Source organism: Miscanthus floridulus, chromosome 11, assembly GCF_019320115.1.
Source record: "Miscanthus floridulus cultivar M001 chromosome 11, ASM1932011v1, whole genome shotgun sequence".
Lineage (NCBI taxonomy): Eukaryota > Viridiplantae > Streptophyta > Magnoliopsida > Poales > Poaceae > Miscanthus > Miscanthus floridulus.
The window spans coordinates 23,304,059-23,323,656 of record NC_089590.1 but is presented as its reverse complement, the minus strand read 5'-3'; the positions used below and the strand labels follow the sequence as shown (position 1 = coordinate 23,323,656).

Genomic DNA, 19,598 nt, shown 5'->3' with positions numbered 1-19,598 from the left:
CTCTTCACAACTTTTCTGAGCTTGATGGATGCGATCTGTGAGATCATACTGTATGCGGAGCTCATTCAGCAAGCCATGCGGTAGTATCTCTAGTTGGAAATCATCAATCTCTCCCTTGAGCTCAGGTGGTACTGATTCAGTGATCAAGGTGTGACAGTAACTCTTGCGACTAAGAGCATCTACAACAACATTAGCTTTTCTCAGATGATAGTGAATTTCTAGGTCATAGTCCTTGATCAACTCAAGCCATCGGCGTTGCCTCATATTCAAATCTTCTTGAGTGAAAAAGTACTTCAAGCTCTTGTGATTGGTGTAGATGTCACACTTGTTGCCTATCAAGTAGTGTCTCCAGATCTTCAAGGCAGGCACAACTGCTACTAACTCTAGATCATGGGTTGGATAACGGTTCTTGTGTTCTTTCAACTGTCGAGAAGCATAAGCTATCACTCTTCCATCTTACATCAGCACACAACCAAGTCCTTGACGGGATGCATCACAATAGACCACAAAATCTTTGCTGATATCAGGCAATGATAGCATAGGAGTTGTGGTAAGCTTCTATTTCAATTCTTGGAAGCTTTGTTCGCACTCAGGCGTCCATTCAAACTCCTTGGTCTTCTTCAGTAGATTGGTCATCGGACGGGCTATCTTGGAGAAGTTTTCGATGAATCGGTGATAATATCCAGCCAATCCCAAGAAACTTTGGATTTCTATCACATTACGGGGTTGATTCCATTCTTTCACGGCTTCAATCTTGGCTAGGTCAACTGCAACACCTTCAGCTGATAGTACATGGCCTAAGAAGGCAACTTCCTATAGCCAAAACTCACATTTGCTGAACTTTGCATATAGCTAATGTTGGGCTAGTTTCTCAAGCACCATTCTTAGATGATGTTCATGTTCTTCAGCGGTGGATGAATAGACAAGGATGTCATCAATGAATACCACCACGAACTTATCCAGTTCATCCATGAAAACCTTATTCATCATGTTCATGAAGTATGTGGGAGCATTCGTGAGTCCAAAGGACACCACGGTGAACTCAAACTGACCATACCTAGTCACAAATGCTGTCTTCGGGATGTCACTTTCTCGAATCTTCATCTGATGATAGCCTGATCTAAGATCAATCTTGGAGAAATACTTTGCACCTCAAAGCTAATCAAGCAGATCATCAATTCTTGGCAGGGGGTACTTGTTCTTGATGGTGACTACGTTCAAGTTTCGGTAATCAATGCACATTCTCATCGAGCCATCCTTCTTCTTAACAAACAGAATGGGGGATCCCCAAGGTGAAGCATTGGGCCTGATATATCCCTTCAAGATGAGCTCATCAAGCTATTTCTTGAGCTCAGTCAGTTCATCAACTGACATGCGATAGGGTCTCTTGGCAATGGGTCCCGTTCCCGGTAATAGATCAATGATGAACTCGACATCATGGTCTGGTGGCATACCCGATAATTCTTTAGGGAATATATTGGGATAGTCTCTGACTACTGGCACATCATGAACTATCTTCTCCTCTTTTCATGATTCTGAACTTGCTTTAAGGGCACATAGGATAGAGGTGGACTTTCCAGACTGAGGTTCACATCTAACGACTTGGCCTGATGGGTGGGTCGCTTGGACATATCTAGGTGAACATGATATGATACCTTGGTGAATGGTTAACCAATCCATACCTAAGATGACATGACTGAGCGAGGGTATGGTATGGTGATGGTATGGAGATGGTGGTATGTCGATCCCAGGATCGAAACCTGGCTCGAAAAAGGGAATGGAGTGGAATGTGAGTGGGAATGGTGTTAAAACTTGACAAACTATTATTTACTTGATATACTACTGCATAGGAAACCCCAGCCTTATAGGTTCATTTTGCTTATATCCAACTTGCATCCAATTTCCACAAAGCAATGCTCATAGGGATGGGAGTGGCCAGTACAAATCGTACTGATAAATTTTGGCACACAGGTTCTGCTGAGGGGTATAGCTCCGAGGAGTTTAACAGATGAGGGGTTCATGCCTATGCTTGAGTTTGGCAATCTTATCTTCAAGCTATTCTGAATGAATGCTACTCTTGATTCCGCCAATGCGGCGATGTAATAAATTATGTAATTCTGTACTATTTGTACTCTGATATTATCATTGTATGGATGTGATATTCGACTGGAATTTGGGTAATATGATCTACAACGATCGTATTACACTTCGACACTGTGGATTTCCCTTCGTGGAAATTGGGGTCGTTTCAGTTAGCTCCCATGTCGGGGTCCCCGGGTGCTCGGCAACCGGTGGAAAAGTCAACCACCGCTGTGGGTGGACTAGGAGATGGCAAGAGGTCGGCATTAGTGGGGGACGGGTTGGTGACAATACCTGAAGCAATGGCGGCTACTGCCGGGCCCTCAGGAGTTGAAACTGGAGTTGTCAGTGAAGCACCAGAGGCCGGTCAGAGAAACCAATGGTGCCCAATGAGCTAACGGCACCCTCGGAGCCGTCACAGGGCATGGTCGGACCTGCTATCTGGCCACAGAGCCCCCTAGTGGTTTGTCCCACTGCTATGGAAGAGTAGGATGAGGTGGAGGAGATCATTCATGCCGAACCTCGAACCCAATCCGTCCGAATCCTCCGCAAGTGCGGTGATGAGGTGGTAGTTGTTGAGGAAGAGGACACCCCAAGGGGATAAGCAAGATAAAATCTGCCCTTGCTAGAGTCATAAAACAAATCAAGGTTAGTACTCAATCCTAAGTATTCAGTTTTAACATGGGAGATCGAATACCATTATTATCCTTGTAATTTCAGGGAATAAATCGGACTACCGAGCAGCGGCACCAGTTGATAAAGAGGATGGAACCCCTTGCCGAGGAGAACCAAAAACTCAAGGAGGCGATAAACCTCTCAGAGAGACACACCTAGAGGGCCTGACGCGAGTGAGAGCTTGCTGAATCCAACGCGTGGGACCTAGAATACTAGAAGGGAGTCCTGTCCGAATAGCTAGCAACTGTGAAAGAATAGCTATGGAGCAAGTCCGAGCAGCTGGCCACTGCCTCCACACAACCAAAGGATGCTTCCAAGCATTTGGAACAGCTGCAGAAAGTCTCCGAGCAGAAGAAAAGTACATGTGATTGACGAAAGTGCTTTGCATAGTTGGGTACACTTACTTGCGGTGCTGACTGTTAGTTGTAGAACAAGATGTAGAGCTCGACCAGCTACGCCAGGCCCTCGAGCAACTCCGAGAGGAGAAGGCGAAGGAGACAGAGCGAGCGAGCAAGCTAGCCGAGGAGCTGAACGATGAGTATTCTCTGTTCGGGGTTATGGTTGAAGTAACTTCCTCGCTTGATGGGACTTTGTAATGCTTGCAGACTACCATCAAAGGGTAAAGGCATAATTCAATGTGCTAGAGCAGGACACCTAGACCCAAAGGGACAAATTTGATGCCATAGTCATCGGAATCAAACCAGTGCTTGACTGCATCAAACCAGAAGTGGCTCCTCAGCCGTATGGCAGGCCGCCGTGCCCGGACATCATCATCGAAAGATGCAAGATGGCATGGGAGAGCTTCAAGTGCTTCAACCTCAACGCCATTGTTACTGCCGCTACCCACGCCCTTGCTGTGGTTCGGTCCCATTATCCAGCCACTGACCTTTAGGCGATAGGGGGCGGGGTCACCGAAGGACTGAGCGAGGCAGAGACCTAGCAACTGGAGGATGAGGTGGAGGATGCCATGAAGAAGTTAGCAAGCGATATAGACCTATTTAGCGAAATGTATGGCAATGGCGGAGCACAATGATCTGCCTGGCGGATATCATTTGTAATTTTTGGACAGTGTAGCAAGAACAAGCGAAGGCGTAAAAAACACTTATCTATATGATAAATATTATAAGGTGCATGTGGATGCGATTAGATTGAATTTCGACAAAGATAATCTTCATAATTTTAACCACATAGTGTAAGTAGAGTCCAAGCAGTTGGTTCGCTACTAACCCATATGGCCTCGGCTAGCCCTTAGTCCATAGCGTTGAGCGCGAAGCCCATGCACATGTAGGAGGAATAGGCATGACCAAGGAAACGCAGCTGACCACCCATAACGTAGAGCGCAGAGCCCGTAGCATGTGTACGGAGAGATCAGAGACTAGGTCTTCTCCCTAGAGAAAAGAACGGAACACGAGCTGCACGGCGGCTATCAAAATAACTTGGAGATATATGTAATATAACCGGCGTCTGAGCAATTAATTCTATGCCGAGCCCTCGGCCTTGGCTAGCCCATAGTCCATAATGTTGAGTGCGGAGCCTGTAGACATGTAGGATGAATAGGCATGACCAAGGAACCACAGCCGACCACCCATAACGCAGAGCACGGAGCCTATAGTACGTGTAGGGAGAGATCAGAGACTGGGTTTTCTCTGAAGAGAACAGAAAAGAAAGTATATTGCTCGCTGATCGGCGAAATATCTTGGAGATTTGGAGCAAAATGTTCGGCGTTTTGGAGAAACATTTTGTGATGGTTCAGAGAGAATGTATTCAGCGAATTGGAGAATACGTTCAGCGAATTGGAGAATACGTTCGGTGAATTGGAGAATACATTCGGCGAATTGGAGAGAATGTTCGGCGAATTGGAGAGAACGTTCGACGAATTGGAGAAAACGTTCGGTGAATTGGACAAAACATTCAGCGAATTGGAGAGAACATTCGGTGAATTGGAGAGAACATTCGGTGAATTGGAGAGAACGTTCGGTGAATTGGAGAGAACGTTCGGTGAATTGGAGAGAACGTTCGATGAATTGGAGAAAACGTTCAGCGAATTGGAGAATACGTTCGACAAATTGGAGAGAACATTCGGCAAATTGGAGATTTGGAGAAACATGGTCGGCGACAACGTTGGTGGAGCTCGTCATGAAGTGGCGTAAAAACCCGGTGATTGTAGGTGGAGATTTAAACCATAGTGGAGAAAAAATGGAGAAAAATTATGGAAATCAAAACTTTATTCATCATAAAGTGGAGAGTACATATCTGAGGCGTTTCAAGGATAGAAACATATGAGGTGCTCTATATGCCAGGAGTTAGGAACATCGATTCCATCTAAGCCACATAGGTGATAAGACCCCGGTCGGGTAACGCCTTTGATGATGTAAGGTCCTTCCTAGGGGGAGAAGAGCTTGTGCATCCCTTCATTTTTCTGCTTTCTGCGAAGGACAAGGTCGCTGACAGCAAATGAACGACCTTTTGATGTTGCGGTTGTAGTACCTTCGCAAGCCTTCTAGATACTTGGCTGTGCAGACACAAGTGATTAGGCATTCCTCCTCGGCCCTATCGATGTCCTCTGTCCGAATAGCTATGGCTTGTTCTTCATCAAAATTTTCCACCCTAGGTGCTCGGAAGGCGATATCCGCTGGAAGTATGGCTTCTGAGCCATAAACAAAGAAGTATGGAGACACGCCAATGCTGCGACTAGCTTGAGTACACAATCCCCAGACTACAGCTGGTAGCTCTTTGAGCCATCTGCCCGGATGTTTATCGTCTTTCTAAAATAATCTCTTTTTGAGGGCATCCAGTATCATACCATTTGCCCGTTCGACCTGACCATTGGCTCTAGGATCAGCAATGGAGATGTAATTGATGGAGATACAATGGTCTTCATAGAAATCCCAAAAGTGATGGCCAGTGAATGTAGTTCCGAGGTCGGTGATGATGCTGTTCGGGAGACCAAATCTATGGACGATATCTTTGAAGAGATCGACTGCTTTCTTTGTAGTAGCCGAGACGAGCGGTTTATATTTAGTCCACTTGGAGAACTCGTCGATGGCGACATACACGTACTGGAAACCACCTGGTGCCGGTTTAAAAGGGTCGATCATATCTAGTCCCCAGCATGCAAAGGGCCAGGAAGCTGAGATGGTTTGCAGTTCTTGCGCCGACACGTGTATTTGCTTAGCAAAAAATTGGCATCCTTCACAACATCGGACGAGGTCTTCTACATCAGAGATGGCTGTGGGCCAATAGAAACCAGCTCGAAAAGCCTCGCCGACCAGTGTTCTCGAGGCCGCATGGTTGCTGTAGGAACTAGAGTGAATTTCAAGGAGCAACTTCACTTCGTCTTCTTGGGTGATGCATTTATGCAAAATCCCTTCCTTAGCACTTTTCCTCATCAAGTTGCCATTTACCAGCATGTAATGTTTGCTCCGACGAGTTAGGCATTCGGTTTTAGTTTTATCAGCTGGTACCTCGGCGCTAGAGAGGTACTTGATGAATTGTTCCCTCCAATCGGTAGTCGGCAAAGGTGCCATAAGTACCAGCTGCTCGGCGGGTGGAACTTCCTGAATTGCTTTTTCTTCTTTAATGGACAGAGCCACAAGATCTTGGATGAAGACCTTAGGCGGAACCACAACATGAGAGGAGCCCAACTTGGACAAGTAATCGGCGATCTGATTTTGGTCACATACCATGTGGTGGTACTCGATACCATAAAACTTCCCTTCTAGCTTCCTGATTTCGGCGCAATAAGCGTCCATCTTATTGTTGGAACAAGACCAATCTTTGTTAAGTTAGTTATAACCAGTGTGGAGTCCCCATATACCATAAGGCATTTGACGCTGAGCTCAACAGCTATATGGAGTCTGTGGAGGCATGCTTCGTATTCGGCGGCGTTATTGTAGGCCGCAAAGTGTATCCAAAGGACGTATCAGAGCTTATCCTTGGTTGGCATGATGAATAGAATGCCTACACCAGCACCATTGATGTTAAAGGTGCCATTGAAGTACATCATCCAGTGCTCAGGGCAGGTAGCGGCGATGGGCTTTTGGATCTCGGTCCACTCAGCGACAAAATCAGCGAGCGCTTGAGACTTGATCATAGGCCGGCTTCTGAATTCAATGGAGTAAGTGCTGAGCTCGACCACCCACTTGATGATATGGCCATTGGCCTCTTTGTTGCGAAGGATGTCCCCTAGAGGGAACTCAATGACCACGGCGATCTTATAATACTCAAAGTAGTGGCGGAGTTTGCGCGACATAATTAGGACGGCGTATAACAACTTCTGGACCTGAGGATAACAAGTCTTGGCTCGTTAAGAACCTCGCTGATGAAGTATACCAGATGCTGCACCTTATAGGCATGTCTAACCTCCTCGTGTTCGACCATAATTGCTGTGCAAACGACGCGAGAGGTAGCGGCGGTGTAGATCAGGAGAGTCTCGTCAGACCATGGCGCCATCATGATCGGAGGCTTTGTAAGGAACAACTTAAGCTACTCGAAAGCTATGTCTGCCTCTTCCAACCAGGGAAAGCGCTCAGAGGCCTTGAGGAGTTTGAAGAAAGGTAAACCTTTTTCACCGAGGCACGATATGAAGCGACTTAATGCCACCATGCAGCCAGTAAGCTTCTATATATCCTTGATGCATGTTGGTCGTTTCATCTTGGTGATGGTGGGGACCTTGTCGAGATTGGGTTCTATGCCTCGTGCGCTGACAATGTAGCCTAGGGGTATACCGGATGGAACTTCAAAGATGCACTTTTGAAGGGTTCAGCTTCCATCGGTATCTTTTTAGGTTGGCGAATGTTTCTTTGATGTTGGCGATAAGATTATTGGTGGTTTTGGACTTGATGACCACATCGTCGATGTAAGCTTTGATGTTGCGGCCGATCTATTGATCGAGGCACATCTAGATAGCTCGTTGATAAGTCATCCCAGCATTCTTGAGTCCAAAGGACATGGTGGTATAGCAATACGTGCCAAAAGGTGTGATGAACAATGTCTTGATCTGATTGTCTTTCTTGAGAGAGATCTGGTGATAGCCGGAGTAATAGTCAAGGAAAGAGAGTAATTCACAGCCAGCGGTGGAGTCAACAACCTCATCTATCTGAGGCAAACTGAAGGGGTATTTAGGGCAGTGTTTGTTAAGATCAGTATAATCAACACACATTCTCCATTCTTTATTCTTTTTTGAACGAGAACAAGGTTCGCTAACCAATTAGGATGATACACTTCTTTTATAAATCTGGCAGCTAAAAGCCGTTTTATTTCTACCATAATAGCCTCCTTCTTGTCTAGCGCGAATCAGTGAAGCTTTTGCTTGATTGGTTTGGCTGTCGGCAAGACATTCAAGGAGTGCTCGATCTTCTCCCATGGTACCCCTAGTATGTCTACAGGTTTCCAAGCAAACACATCGGCATTGGCACGTAGGAAGGAGACGAGCGCACTTTCCTATTTGGGGTCAAGGTGAGCCCCAATCTTCATGGTCTTGGAGGGGTCATTGAGGCCGAGGCCAACCTCCTTGACTTCTTTTGACTTGGCAGAGGCACGGGGAGACTCCAGCTCTAGGATCTCCATGTTTTTGGTAGGCACCATCTTGGCTTCGATGACCACGCTAGCCATCCAGATGGAGAGGTCAGTAGCTTCGGCAAGGGCGAGACCCTCTGTCTCATAGGCATAGGCGATGGTGGGGTTGGCCTATAGGGCCAAGACTCCAGTAGGCGAAGGCATCTTCAGCACCAGATAAGTGTAGTGCGGCATGGCCATGAACTTGGCTAGAGCTGGCCAACCAAGTATGGCATGGTAGGTGGTGTCGAAGTCAGCGATGTAGAAGTTGATGTGTTTAACGCGGTAATTGCTTGTCTTGCCGAACTATACTAGTAGGGTAATCTCTCCAAGTGGTTTGGAGGCCCTGCTAGGTACTACACCCCAAAAGGAGGAGTCAGAAGGTGTGAGATCTGACAAACCAAGGCCCAGCTCTTTTAGGGCTCCGGTGAAGAGGAGATTCAGGGCACTCCCACCGTCGACGAGCACTTTTCTGAACAACACCTTTTGGATGGTTGTGCCCTATGTAGGGAATGTCTACCCACTGGTCATCCTTGCTGAAGGTGATGGGAACCTCAGACCAAGGGCGATAGCTGGGGTTGGCAACAGCGTCCTCCGTGGTGATGTTGAGCACCCGTCATGTGGTGAGCTTTCGTTCCCTTCTGCTTTCGGTGGAGGCAAGGCCCCCAAAGATGTGGCAACCACCTTGTCATGGTCCTAGAAGGCATTGCCATTGCCCCTAGGTGGTCGGTGACCTTCGGCTCCATCATTAGCGTTGTTGTCCAGCTTTTTGTTCTAGAATTCCTTAGCCAACCTGAGGCAGTCCTTCATTTTGTGCTTGCCGTTCTTGTGGAGTGGGCATGGGCCATTGAGGATCTTCCTATACTGCTCATCATAGTTGTGCTTAGCACAAGGTTTGTTGACGGTAGCGATGATGTGGTCTAGCTGGCGGCAGTGATTTTGGCCAGACTTGGACCCTTCTTGCCGATCTCGACCACTGTTATAAGGATAACTATGGTCGTCGAAACAGTGGTCGCTGTGGCATCGGTCGACAGGGCAGTCGTCATACCAGTGTGTTGGTCGTTGGGTGCCCGCATCCTCGTTGAAGTGCACCTTGGCCTCCTCGGCATCAGCGTACTGGTTGGCGGTTGTGATCATCTCACTGATCCTAGTAGGTGGCTTGCGGTTGAACTTGGAGCGGAGCTCGCAGTGGTGGAGTCCTCGGATGAAGGTGGTGATGACCTCAGCTTCCATGATGTTGGTGATAGAGTTCCTCATCTCAGAAAACTGTCAGATGTAGCTATGGAGGAGCTCAGACAACTTCTGGTCGATGTGGTTTAGGTCATGCTTGGTGCCCGGCTGAGTGCATGTGGCCATGTAATTATTGGTGAAGACTTTTTTCAAATCCTCCTAGGATTCGATGGAGTCCAGGGCAAGGCTAGTAAACCAGCTCATGGCGGTAGGTGTCAGCATGACAGGAAGGTAGTTTGCCATGACATTAGAGTCTCCTCCAGCTAAGCGGACAATAGTGGCATAAGCCTATAGCCACTATGTCGGGTTCATTCTTCCTTTGTAGGGCTCGACCCCAGTGATCTTGAAACCATAGGGCCACTAAAGCGTTCAGAGTGTCCTTGTAAATGCCGGAGGCCCCTCAGAGTTATCGACACTGTTGTTAGCGTTATTGCCATCGGTGAGCGGCTCGATAGCTAAGTCTGGGTTACCGTACTCTTGGTCGTACTCCTAATGGTGGTGGATTTCATCTTCATGGCGACCAAACTGGCGTTCATCGATGCGCCTTTGTGCATCTCGACGATTATTGAGATGCACCCGGATGTCCTGGTTGACTTCCTAGTCATGTTGGCGGTGATGTTTGGTGTGATTGCCCCTAGCTCCACCTTGGGGGGGTTGCCTGTCATCGTGGTGCTGGTCGGTGAGGCGACTTTGGTGGTGGTCGGTCCTTGTGGCAATGAATCGATGGATCGAAGTGGTGGAGTAATAGGGTCTCTAACCCTGGCGGATCTCATTGACCTGATAGTGCGCTGCTTTAAGCATGGCAGCGACCTTGGCAAGCTTGGGCATCTATGGGAGGCGGGCGAGCTCGTTGGCGGTCACTACCAGATTGGCGCTTGGAGTCTTAAAAATGTCATGGCCATCGACGCGGAGAAACTCTTCATCAAGGTTGCGCTGGAGTGGCCTCCCTTGCGAGTCGAGCTGCTACTCGGCCATCAAGAGGGAATGCTCGTTTGCTCGGTGTTGTGCATGGTTGATGTTCCGATTCTCGTGAGTGGCGCGTTCCTCCTCGGTCTCACCGTTCCGAGGGGGGCTATCGACATTGACGTTGAAGATTGCGCCCCCCTAAAGAGAAGGGAGAGGAAATTGTTCGGCAAAGGTTTCAATGAGGGTCTCTGTGGAGTCTTGGGACTCAGAGCCTAGACTCTCCTCTAGGATGGTGTGGAGGGACGCCCTAGGGTGCTCGCTGACATGGAGCATGTTGACGGCTGGCGAAGGCTGGTCGGCGAACTAGTCGGTGAAAGGGTGAGCATCTCCCACCTGGTCGGTGAATTTGCCCCTTAGGGCACCTTGGAAAGTTGCGATGGTGTTGGCGAGCCTAAATGGAAGAGCCATTACTCCCGAAGTCTTTTGAGCAGCCTCCAGGAGGTCTAGATTAGTGGATGGTCAGCGCTGAACAACGGTGTCTAGAGCCGACTCAACGATGGAGAGGCAACCAATGAGCTTGTGACCAACCTGATCGATGGATGTGATTAGATCATTGCTGTTGATCTACTTCCTCTGGTAGCAAGGAAGCAGGTAGCGGGTTGTTGATAAAGGCGACCTTGGAAGTGGTTCTGAGATTGGATCTATAGTCACAGGTGCAGGGGTGATCGACACAGAATTGATCTACACCGGCTTGAGGAGCTCTCTGACTCCATCAGTGTTGATGATCCATGAGATCGATATGACTGTGAAGATCTGGCCAGGCTGTGGGAGGGACAAAGAGCCTATGGAAGAAACCATCTTGTTCGACAAGGAAAACAGCACGCACAGCCCCTACCTGGTGCGCCAACTATCGACAGAATATCATTGGCAGTCCTCCGAGGGGTATCCCACGAAGGTAGATTGATCGGCAGAGGAGCATTAGATCAAAAACAAGAAGGCAATAGAGACACATGAGTTAGACAAGGTTAGGCTATCAGTATGACATAATACCCTACTCCTATGGTCTGTTGGTTTGTATTAGCTATCGTATGATATTGCATGAGTTTAGAGGGGTCCCTACCTGCCTTATATAGTCCAGGGAGTAGGGTTACAAGTCGGTTAAATCTAAGAGATAACCAAAAAGTAATAATTGCGATCATACATATCCTAACAGATCTCGTAGTATCTTTAGGATATCTTCTCGGTGTCTTGTGGGAGGCGCCGAGCAGAGTCATGCCCCGCAATGCTTTGTCTTGTGGGCTGGGCCACCACAGGGGGCGCAGCCCATGTGGTCTGCCATGTGTATCTGGGGTCATACCCCCCACATGGAGTCAAACCGGTGCTCGACTGCATCGACCTAGAGGTGGCTCCTCATCCCAATGGTAGGCTGCGATGTTCGAACACCATCATCGAGAGGTGCAAAGCAGCGTGGAAGAATTTCAAGGGCTTCAACCATGATGCCATTGTTGCCATCATTACTCACGCCCTTACGGTGGTTTGGTCCCACTATCCATCCATTGACCTTCAGGCGATAGGGGCCGGATTCACCAAAGGGATGGGCAAGGCGGAGACCCAGCAACTAGAGGATGAGGTGGAGGACATGGTGAAGAAGCTGGCCGGTGACATAGACCTATTTGGCAAGATGGATGGTGATGGCAGAGCTTAGTGATCTGCTCAGAGAGTACTATCTGTAACATCTGGAGAGGGTAGTTAGAGCACGCGAGAGTGCAAAAGATATTTATGTATTCATATAAATGTTATGAAGTGCATGTTTATGCAACTTGCTGGTATTTGTGGTGAAAATTCATTGTAGTAATAACCCTAACACAATTATACATAGTATAAGTAGCATCCAAGCAGTTAGTTCATTACTGAACTCTTTGGCCTTAGCTAGCCCATAGTCCATAATGTCTAGCGCGGAGCCCGTGGACATGTAGGAGGAACAGGTGTCACCAAGGAACCGAAGCCGACTACCCATAACGCATAGCCCAGAGCTCATAGCACGTGTGGGGAGAAATTGGAGACTAGGTCTTCTCCATAGAGCATAGAGCGAAACATGTGCTGCTCGATGGTTGGTGAAATAACTTGGAGATAAACATATTATAAGTGGAGTTCGAGCAGTTAGTTCTTTACTAAACTCTCGGCCTTGGCTAGCCCATAGTCCATAACGTCAAGCATGGAGCCCATGCACGTGTAGGAGGAACAAGCATCACCAAGGAACCACAACAGACCACCCATAATGCAGAGCGTAGAGCCCGTAGCACATGTAGGGAGAGATCAGAGACTAGGTCTTCTCTAGAGAGAACAGAACAGAACGTGTGCTGCTCGGTGGTCGGTAAAACAATTTGGAGATATGGAGAAATGGGGTTGGTGATTTGGAGAAACCTGTTTGGTGAAATATGTTGGAGATTTGGAGAAATGTGGTCGGCGATTTAGAGAAACTTGTTTGGCGAAATACGTTGACGATTTGGAGAAACATGGTTGGCAATTTGGAGAACCCTATTCAGCAAAATACGTTGGAGATTTGGAGAAACATGGTCAGTGATTTGGAGAAATACATTAGAGATTTGGAGAAATGTGGTGGGGCAATTATGGCGATCTCGTACTGGAGTTCATTAAGGAGTAGCTTAGAGCTCAGTGATCGTAAGTGGAGATTAAATCATAATGGAGAAAATATTATGGAAACCAAAACTTTATTTATCATAAAGTGGAGAGTAAATATCTAGAGTGTTTCAAGGATAGAAACGTATAAGGTGCTCGATGTGCCATGAGTTGGGGACATTGATTCCGTCTAAGTCGCGTAGGCGATAAGACCCTGGTCGGGTAACCTCTTTGATGACATAAGGCCCTTCCCATGGGGAGGAGAGCTTGTGCATCCCTTTAGTTTTTTGTTTTCTATGAAAAATGAGGTCAACGACAGCAAATGAATGACCTTTAATGTTGTTGTTGTAGTACCTCCACAAGCCTTCTAGATATTTGGCTATGTGGATGCAGGTGATTAGGCATTCTTCCTTGGCCTTGTCGATGTCCTCTATCCAAATAGCTGCAGCTTGCTCTTCATCATAATTTTCCACCCTAGGTGCTCTTAAGGCAATATCTGCTGGTAGTATGGCTTCTAAGCCGTAGACCAAGAAATCTGGAGACACACCAGTGCTGCGACTAGCTTGAGTACGTAGTCCCCAGACCACAACTAGTAGCTCTTTGAGCCATCTACCCGGATGCTTTTCTTCTTTCTGATATAGCCTCTTTTTGAGGGCATCAAGGATCATGCCGTTCGCTCGTTTGACCTGACCATTGGCTCTAGGATGGGCAATAGAGACGTATTTGATGGAGATGCATCGGTCTTCATAGAAGTCCCAAAAGTGATGGCCAGTAAACGTAGTTCTGAGGTTGGTGATAATGCTATTCAGGAGACCAAAATTGTGGATGATATCTTTGAAGAGCTCGACTGCTTTCTTTATAGTAGTCGAGACGAGTGGTTTATACTCGATTCACTTGGAGAACATGTCGATGGCAATGTATACGTACCAAAAGCCACCTGGCGCTGGCTTGAAAGGCCCAATCATATCTAGTCCCCAACATGTATTTGCTTGGAGAAAAATTGGCATCCTTCACAATGTTGGACGAGATCTTCTACATCGGAGATGGCCATGGGCTAGTAAAAACTAGCTCAAAAAGCTTTGCCAGCCAAGTTTCTCGAGGCCACGTGGTTGCCACAGGAGCCAGAGTGAACTTTGAGAAGTAGCTTCACTCCCTCTTCTTAGGTGATGCATTTTTACAGTATCCCTTCCTTGGCACTTTTCCTCATCAAGTTGCCATCCACCAACATGTAATGCTTGCTTCGATGGATTATGCGTTTAGTTTTAGTCTTGTCAGTGGGTACTTGGGCACTGGCAAGGTACTTGATGAACTGTTCCCTCCAATCGGTGGCCGGTGAAGGTACCATAAGTACCAGCTGCTCGGTGGGTGGAACTTCCTAAATTTCCTTATCTTCTTTAATGGATGGCACCAGAAGATCTTGAACGAAGACCCCCGGTGGAATCACGGCTCGAGAGGAGCCTAACTTGGATATGTGGTTGGCGAGCTGATTTTGATCGCGTACCACATGGTGGTACTCGATATCATAGAACTTCCCTTCAAGCTTCTTGATTTCAGCATAGTATGCATCCATCTTCTCACTAGAGTAGGACCAGTCTTTGTTGAGCTAGTTGATAACTAGCGTGGAGTCCTCGTATACCATGATGCATTTGATATTGAGCTCAACGGCTATACGGCTGTACGCCGAGCTCAATGGCTAGTCTTTGTTGAGCTAGTTGGTGTCTGCGGGAGCTAAGCGAGCTCATTGGTGAGCACTGCTTGATTGGCGCTTAGAGTCTTGTAGACATCATGGCCATCAACACGAAGAAACTCATTGTCGAGGTTGCACCGGAGTGGCCTTCCTTGTGAGTCAAGCTGCTGCTCGGCCCTCGCAAGGGCAGCCTCGTTTGCTCGGTGCTACGCATGGTTGACGTTCTGGTTCTCATGAGCAGCGTGTTACTCCTTGGTTTCACCATTCTGAGGGGGGCTATCGACACTAACATTGAAGATTGTGCCAAAGCAGAAAGGAGGGAGAGGAAGTAGCTCGGTGGTGCCGACGGTGGGTGCCAATTATCAACAAAAGATGCTTGGTAGTCCTCCAAGGGGTATCCCACGAAGGTAGACTGAAAGGTGGAGGTTTCAGCGATGGTCTCCATAGAGCCCTAGGACTCAGAGTCTAGAATCTCCTCCAAGATGGTTTGGAGGGATGCTCTAGGGCATCGGCCGATGTGCAGCATGTTGACAGTCGGTAGTGGATGGTCGGCAATCTGGTCGGTGGGAGGATGGACATCTCTAGCCTGGTCAGCGAATCTACCCCTTAGTGCATCTTGGTAAGTGCCGGCAGCGTTAGCAAAACCGAAGGGTAGGGCCATAACCCTTGGAGTCTCCTGAGTTGCCTCCAATAGATCTGGATCAGAGGGTGGTCGGTGCTGAACCAGAGTGTCTAGAGCTAATTCGGCAATGGAGATGCAATCGACAAGCTTTAGACCAACCTGATCGATGGATGCGGCCAGATCATCGTTCTTCATCTGCCTCCTCTGGTAGTGAGGAAGTAGGCAGCAAGTTGTTGATGAAGGTGACCTTTGAGGTAGTTCTAAGATTGGATCTACAGTCGCAGGTGTTGGGGTGATCAACGTAGAATCGATCTACACCAGCTCGATGAGCTCTCTAACTTTGTCAGCATTGATGACCCACAAGATGGATCTGACCATGAAGATCTGGCCAGGCTACAAGAGGGATGAAGAGGCTGTGGAAAAATCCATCTTGTTTGACAAGGAAAACAACACGCACACCCCTACCTAGCGGGCCAACTATCAATAGAATATTGTCGGTAGTCCTTTGAGGAGTATCCCATGAAGGTAGATTGATTGGCAGAGAGGCGTGTAATTGAGAAGAATAAGGCAACAGAGACACATGAGTTAGACAGGTTCAGGCAGTCAGTATGACATAATACCCTACTCCTATGGTCTGTTGGTTTGTATTGGCTATTGTATGATATTGCTTGAGTTTGAAGGGGTCCATGCCCGCCTTATATAGTCCAAGGGGTAGGATTACAAGTCAGTTACATCTAAGAGATAACAAGAAAGTAATAATAGATTATAGAAATCTGGGGATCATACGTATCATAATAGATCTCATAGTATCTTTAGGATATCTTCTTCGTGTCTTGCAGGAGGCGCCGAGCAGAATCATGCCCTGCAAGGCTTCATCTTGTGAGCTAGGCCACCCCTAGGGGCATAGCCCATGTGGTCTACCATGGGTATCTAGGGTCGTACCCCCCACATTTACTTTCGTTGTCCATACGGTGTGCTATTGTATGGGTGCCACTCACTTGAGTGGTAAAGTATGGATCAAATGCATCTACGCCAGGTAAGAAGGTAAGTTGATGAGTGGCATGACTGCAAGAAGTGAGAGTGTGGTCAGGGAGAGCAAGCTGTGATACGGTTGTATATGCATGCTTGCATGTGTGTATGGTGCATATTTAATTGTGGGTAGTGTATTGATCATCAGGTAGCTTTGATTTAGAAGTATATATATGGGATATATATATATATGGAAGTATTTAGTTTACTACTTTCATATATATCTTGCTATCCTTGATATTCAACTTAGAGCATAGATTTACCTTTCTGTACATATAACTATTAGGTTGGGCTGAAATGAATCTTCTACAGGTACACTAACAACAAAACGTGTAGCTCATTTAGTTACGATTATATTGAGAGAACGTATGTATGCCACCGCATATGTTGTTAGGATTTTTTTTCTAAGTTTGTGAGGACGTATGGAACGAGCATACATCATGATACATCATTCATGCATATCATTGCATTGTTCCTCCCCCTTGCAAGATCTTATTGTTAAGTAACTCTTTTCTATAATCGTGTTGTCTCACTAAATTGTAACATTTTGCTATAGATGGTGGCCCTAGGAGCCCCTATTGCAAGCGACAACTTTTTGGCACTGTTTGGGACTCCCACCTTACTATGGAGGGTACTACACTCTGTCGGGTATGCTAAACCACCTCAGTACTTTTGGAGCGAACTGGTAACTAAGGGACAGTGGTGGTACAATGTACGGGTCACTGACCTCACCTGTGTGGACAACCCTTAGTGGCAAGGATGGGGTATTGAGTCAGATGGATAGACCCCTTGGGAGGGTGCCCAAGTGGCCGCTTTTGAAGTTCTTAGCGAAGTCTGTTAGGAATTCAGTGATGAGCTTCTCAATGGGCCTATTGGATCTTTCCCTCAGGTGGATGCATCATAGATTGCTTGGACCTAGCTAGGTGGTAATGCTTTGGTAAGAGAATGGGATGAAAGAGCAAGAAGGAGTAATGCTACCATGAGTGTCATGTATGCAGTTATGAGGATGTTTTACTCTCGCTAGGATAGCTACATGAGCTGTATGCAAGAGCTCCAAAGAGCACAGGTTACACAACGCATGATGCGAGGACATGTGTGTAGGCACCGAAGGGAAGTTAGAGCAACTCAGAATGAGATAGGTATTTATATGATAGACTTGGAAGCTCATTAGGGGCAGTTTGTCCATGCTGTTGCAAAAAGAGATGTAGCTAGGGCTGAGTTATAGGACATCCACGCTGAGAGGGATGACGTCATTCACCTTGCTGAGACTTGGGAGGCAGCTAGGATCCGAACTGTGTTCCAGGATGCTAGGTAGGCAACAGAGTTTGATCACATAGAGTAGGAACTCATACACCAGATTGAGGAGCTTTAGCTAGATCTTCATCATCTCAACAACATGGTGAACCCAATTCTTCCTCTAGCTCCAATGGTTGAAGAAGATCCCAACATGTTGATTGCTAAGGATGATGGCATGGAGGTGGACACCGAGGATGAGCCTGAAGAGGAGGAGATTGAGCCTTTTAGGATGACCACAGTGATGGTGTGTCCGACATTGACAGCGACCACCCCAAGGAGTAGCTTAGCTATAATATCTAGCTAGATGCGTTAGCTCTTTATCTTCGATCCTTATGTAATGAACTCATAATGTAGGTTTCAATTTCATGATGTACCCCTTTAATGTTATTGGAACCATGCATGTAATACTTGTGGTGATTGCACATTTTAATGAATTTCCAGTTGTTTTTTGCAAGAAAAATTTGGCATGTATGGAATGCGTTGCGAGTACGACAAGTGGTTCAATTGGTGATGTTATGTTGTGGAAATGAATTATTGTGCCTCTGTGTTATTGTATGAATTTAAGATTCTCTCCAGTAATTACTGTATGGCATGATTATACAATTCTTCTGCAATCTCTTGACATCATCCAATAATCACTTGTTGCAATTTTGTAGATGACTTGCACTTGCAGAGGGGCTAGTACCAGTTCTGAGGGTGATGATGATCTCCTACCACCACTACACCCCATGCCAGCAGAAATGATGGCCTAGCTCCTGGAGACCCAATGGTCTATGGGGGAAGTACTGCATGGGCTTGCGTAGAACGTCGATCATGGACAGGGATGGGACCAACACCAAGGATCCAAACCAAATCAGTATAGTGAATTCAAGGACTTTTTGGACACTAAACCTCCTATCTTTAAGGAGGCAGAGGAGCCATTGCATGTTGATGAATGGCTCAATACCATTGAGCAGAAGTTTCATCTCTTGAGGGTTATAGAGCATATGAAGGCTAAATATGCCTCACATCAGTTGCATGGTCTAGAAGGCATTTGGTGGACTCATTACCTGTCTACCCTCCCTACTAATGCTCAGGTTACATGGAATGAGTTTGAGACTGCTTTCAGGGGGCATCACATCCCCCTAGGGTTGATGAACATGAAGGCTACTGAGTTTATGAGGCTTACTCAGGGCACCAAAATTCTAACTGAGTACTTGCATGCCTTCAATAACCTCTCTAGGTATGCTCCCGAGTTTGTGAATACTGATGCTAAGAAGATTGCAAGTTTCAAGAGAGGACTAGGTACAAAGTTGATGAAGACTCTAGCAAATAACAATAGTGAGACCTATAACGAATTCGTTAGTGATGCGCTCACACAAGAGAATCATAATAATATTTATGCTACATCCAAGAGCCACAAGAGGGCCTTTGAAGCTGATGCATCTTAGCTGAGAACTGTAGTGGTGGCAAAAACCCAATACCACCCACCTGCTCCAAAATACAAGCCACCTCAGAAGGCCCAGCCAAGCCAAGCAAATAAAGGGTATCATCGGGCATACTCTATTGCTCTAACACCTAAGGATGGTGTAGGACAAGGCAACTCGAAGCTCCGCCTAACAATCAACCATGTTTCAATTACAACAAGACTGGTCATTGGGCGAGGGAGTGCCCTTACCCCAAGAAGAACAATCAGAAGCCAGCAGCTACAAATGCACGCCCAGGGTACGTCCATTACACCACCATGGAAGAGATTCCCTCTAGCAAGGTTGTCACGACTGGTATGTTTCTTATGAACCATAACCATGTAGTTGTTCTATTTGATTCTAGGGCTTCACATTCATTCATGAGTTGTAACACCCTAAAATTAGCTACTTTCTAAAAAGAGTAAAATGATTT

General features: G+C 46.9%; 2 protein-coding genes across 2 annotated transcripts in view; both read left to right on the top strand.

Moving 5' to 3' along the window:
- Positions 1 to 4,904, top strand: part of LOC136491714 (peroxisomal and mitochondrial division factor 1-like) — a 33,019-nt gene extending 28,115 nt beyond the window's left edge. Inside the window, exon 3 of the mRNA XM_066487970.1 lies at positions 4,508 to 4,904. Coding sequence (XP_066344067.1) covers positions 4,508 to 4,904 — 397 coding nt within the window. The remainder of the gene's footprint in view (positions 1 to 4,507) is intronic.
- A 12,946-nt stretch (positions 4,905 to 17,850) lies between these two features.
- Positions 17,851 to 19,598, top strand: part of LOC136491713 (polyadenylate-binding protein 2-like) — a 30,509-nt gene continuing 28,761 nt past the window's right edge. The window contains exon 1 of the mRNA XM_066487969.1: positions 17,851 to 17,964. Within this exon, the coding sequence (XP_066344066.1) occupies positions 17,851 to 17,964 (114 nt within the window). The remainder of the gene's footprint in view (positions 17,965 to 19,598) is intronic.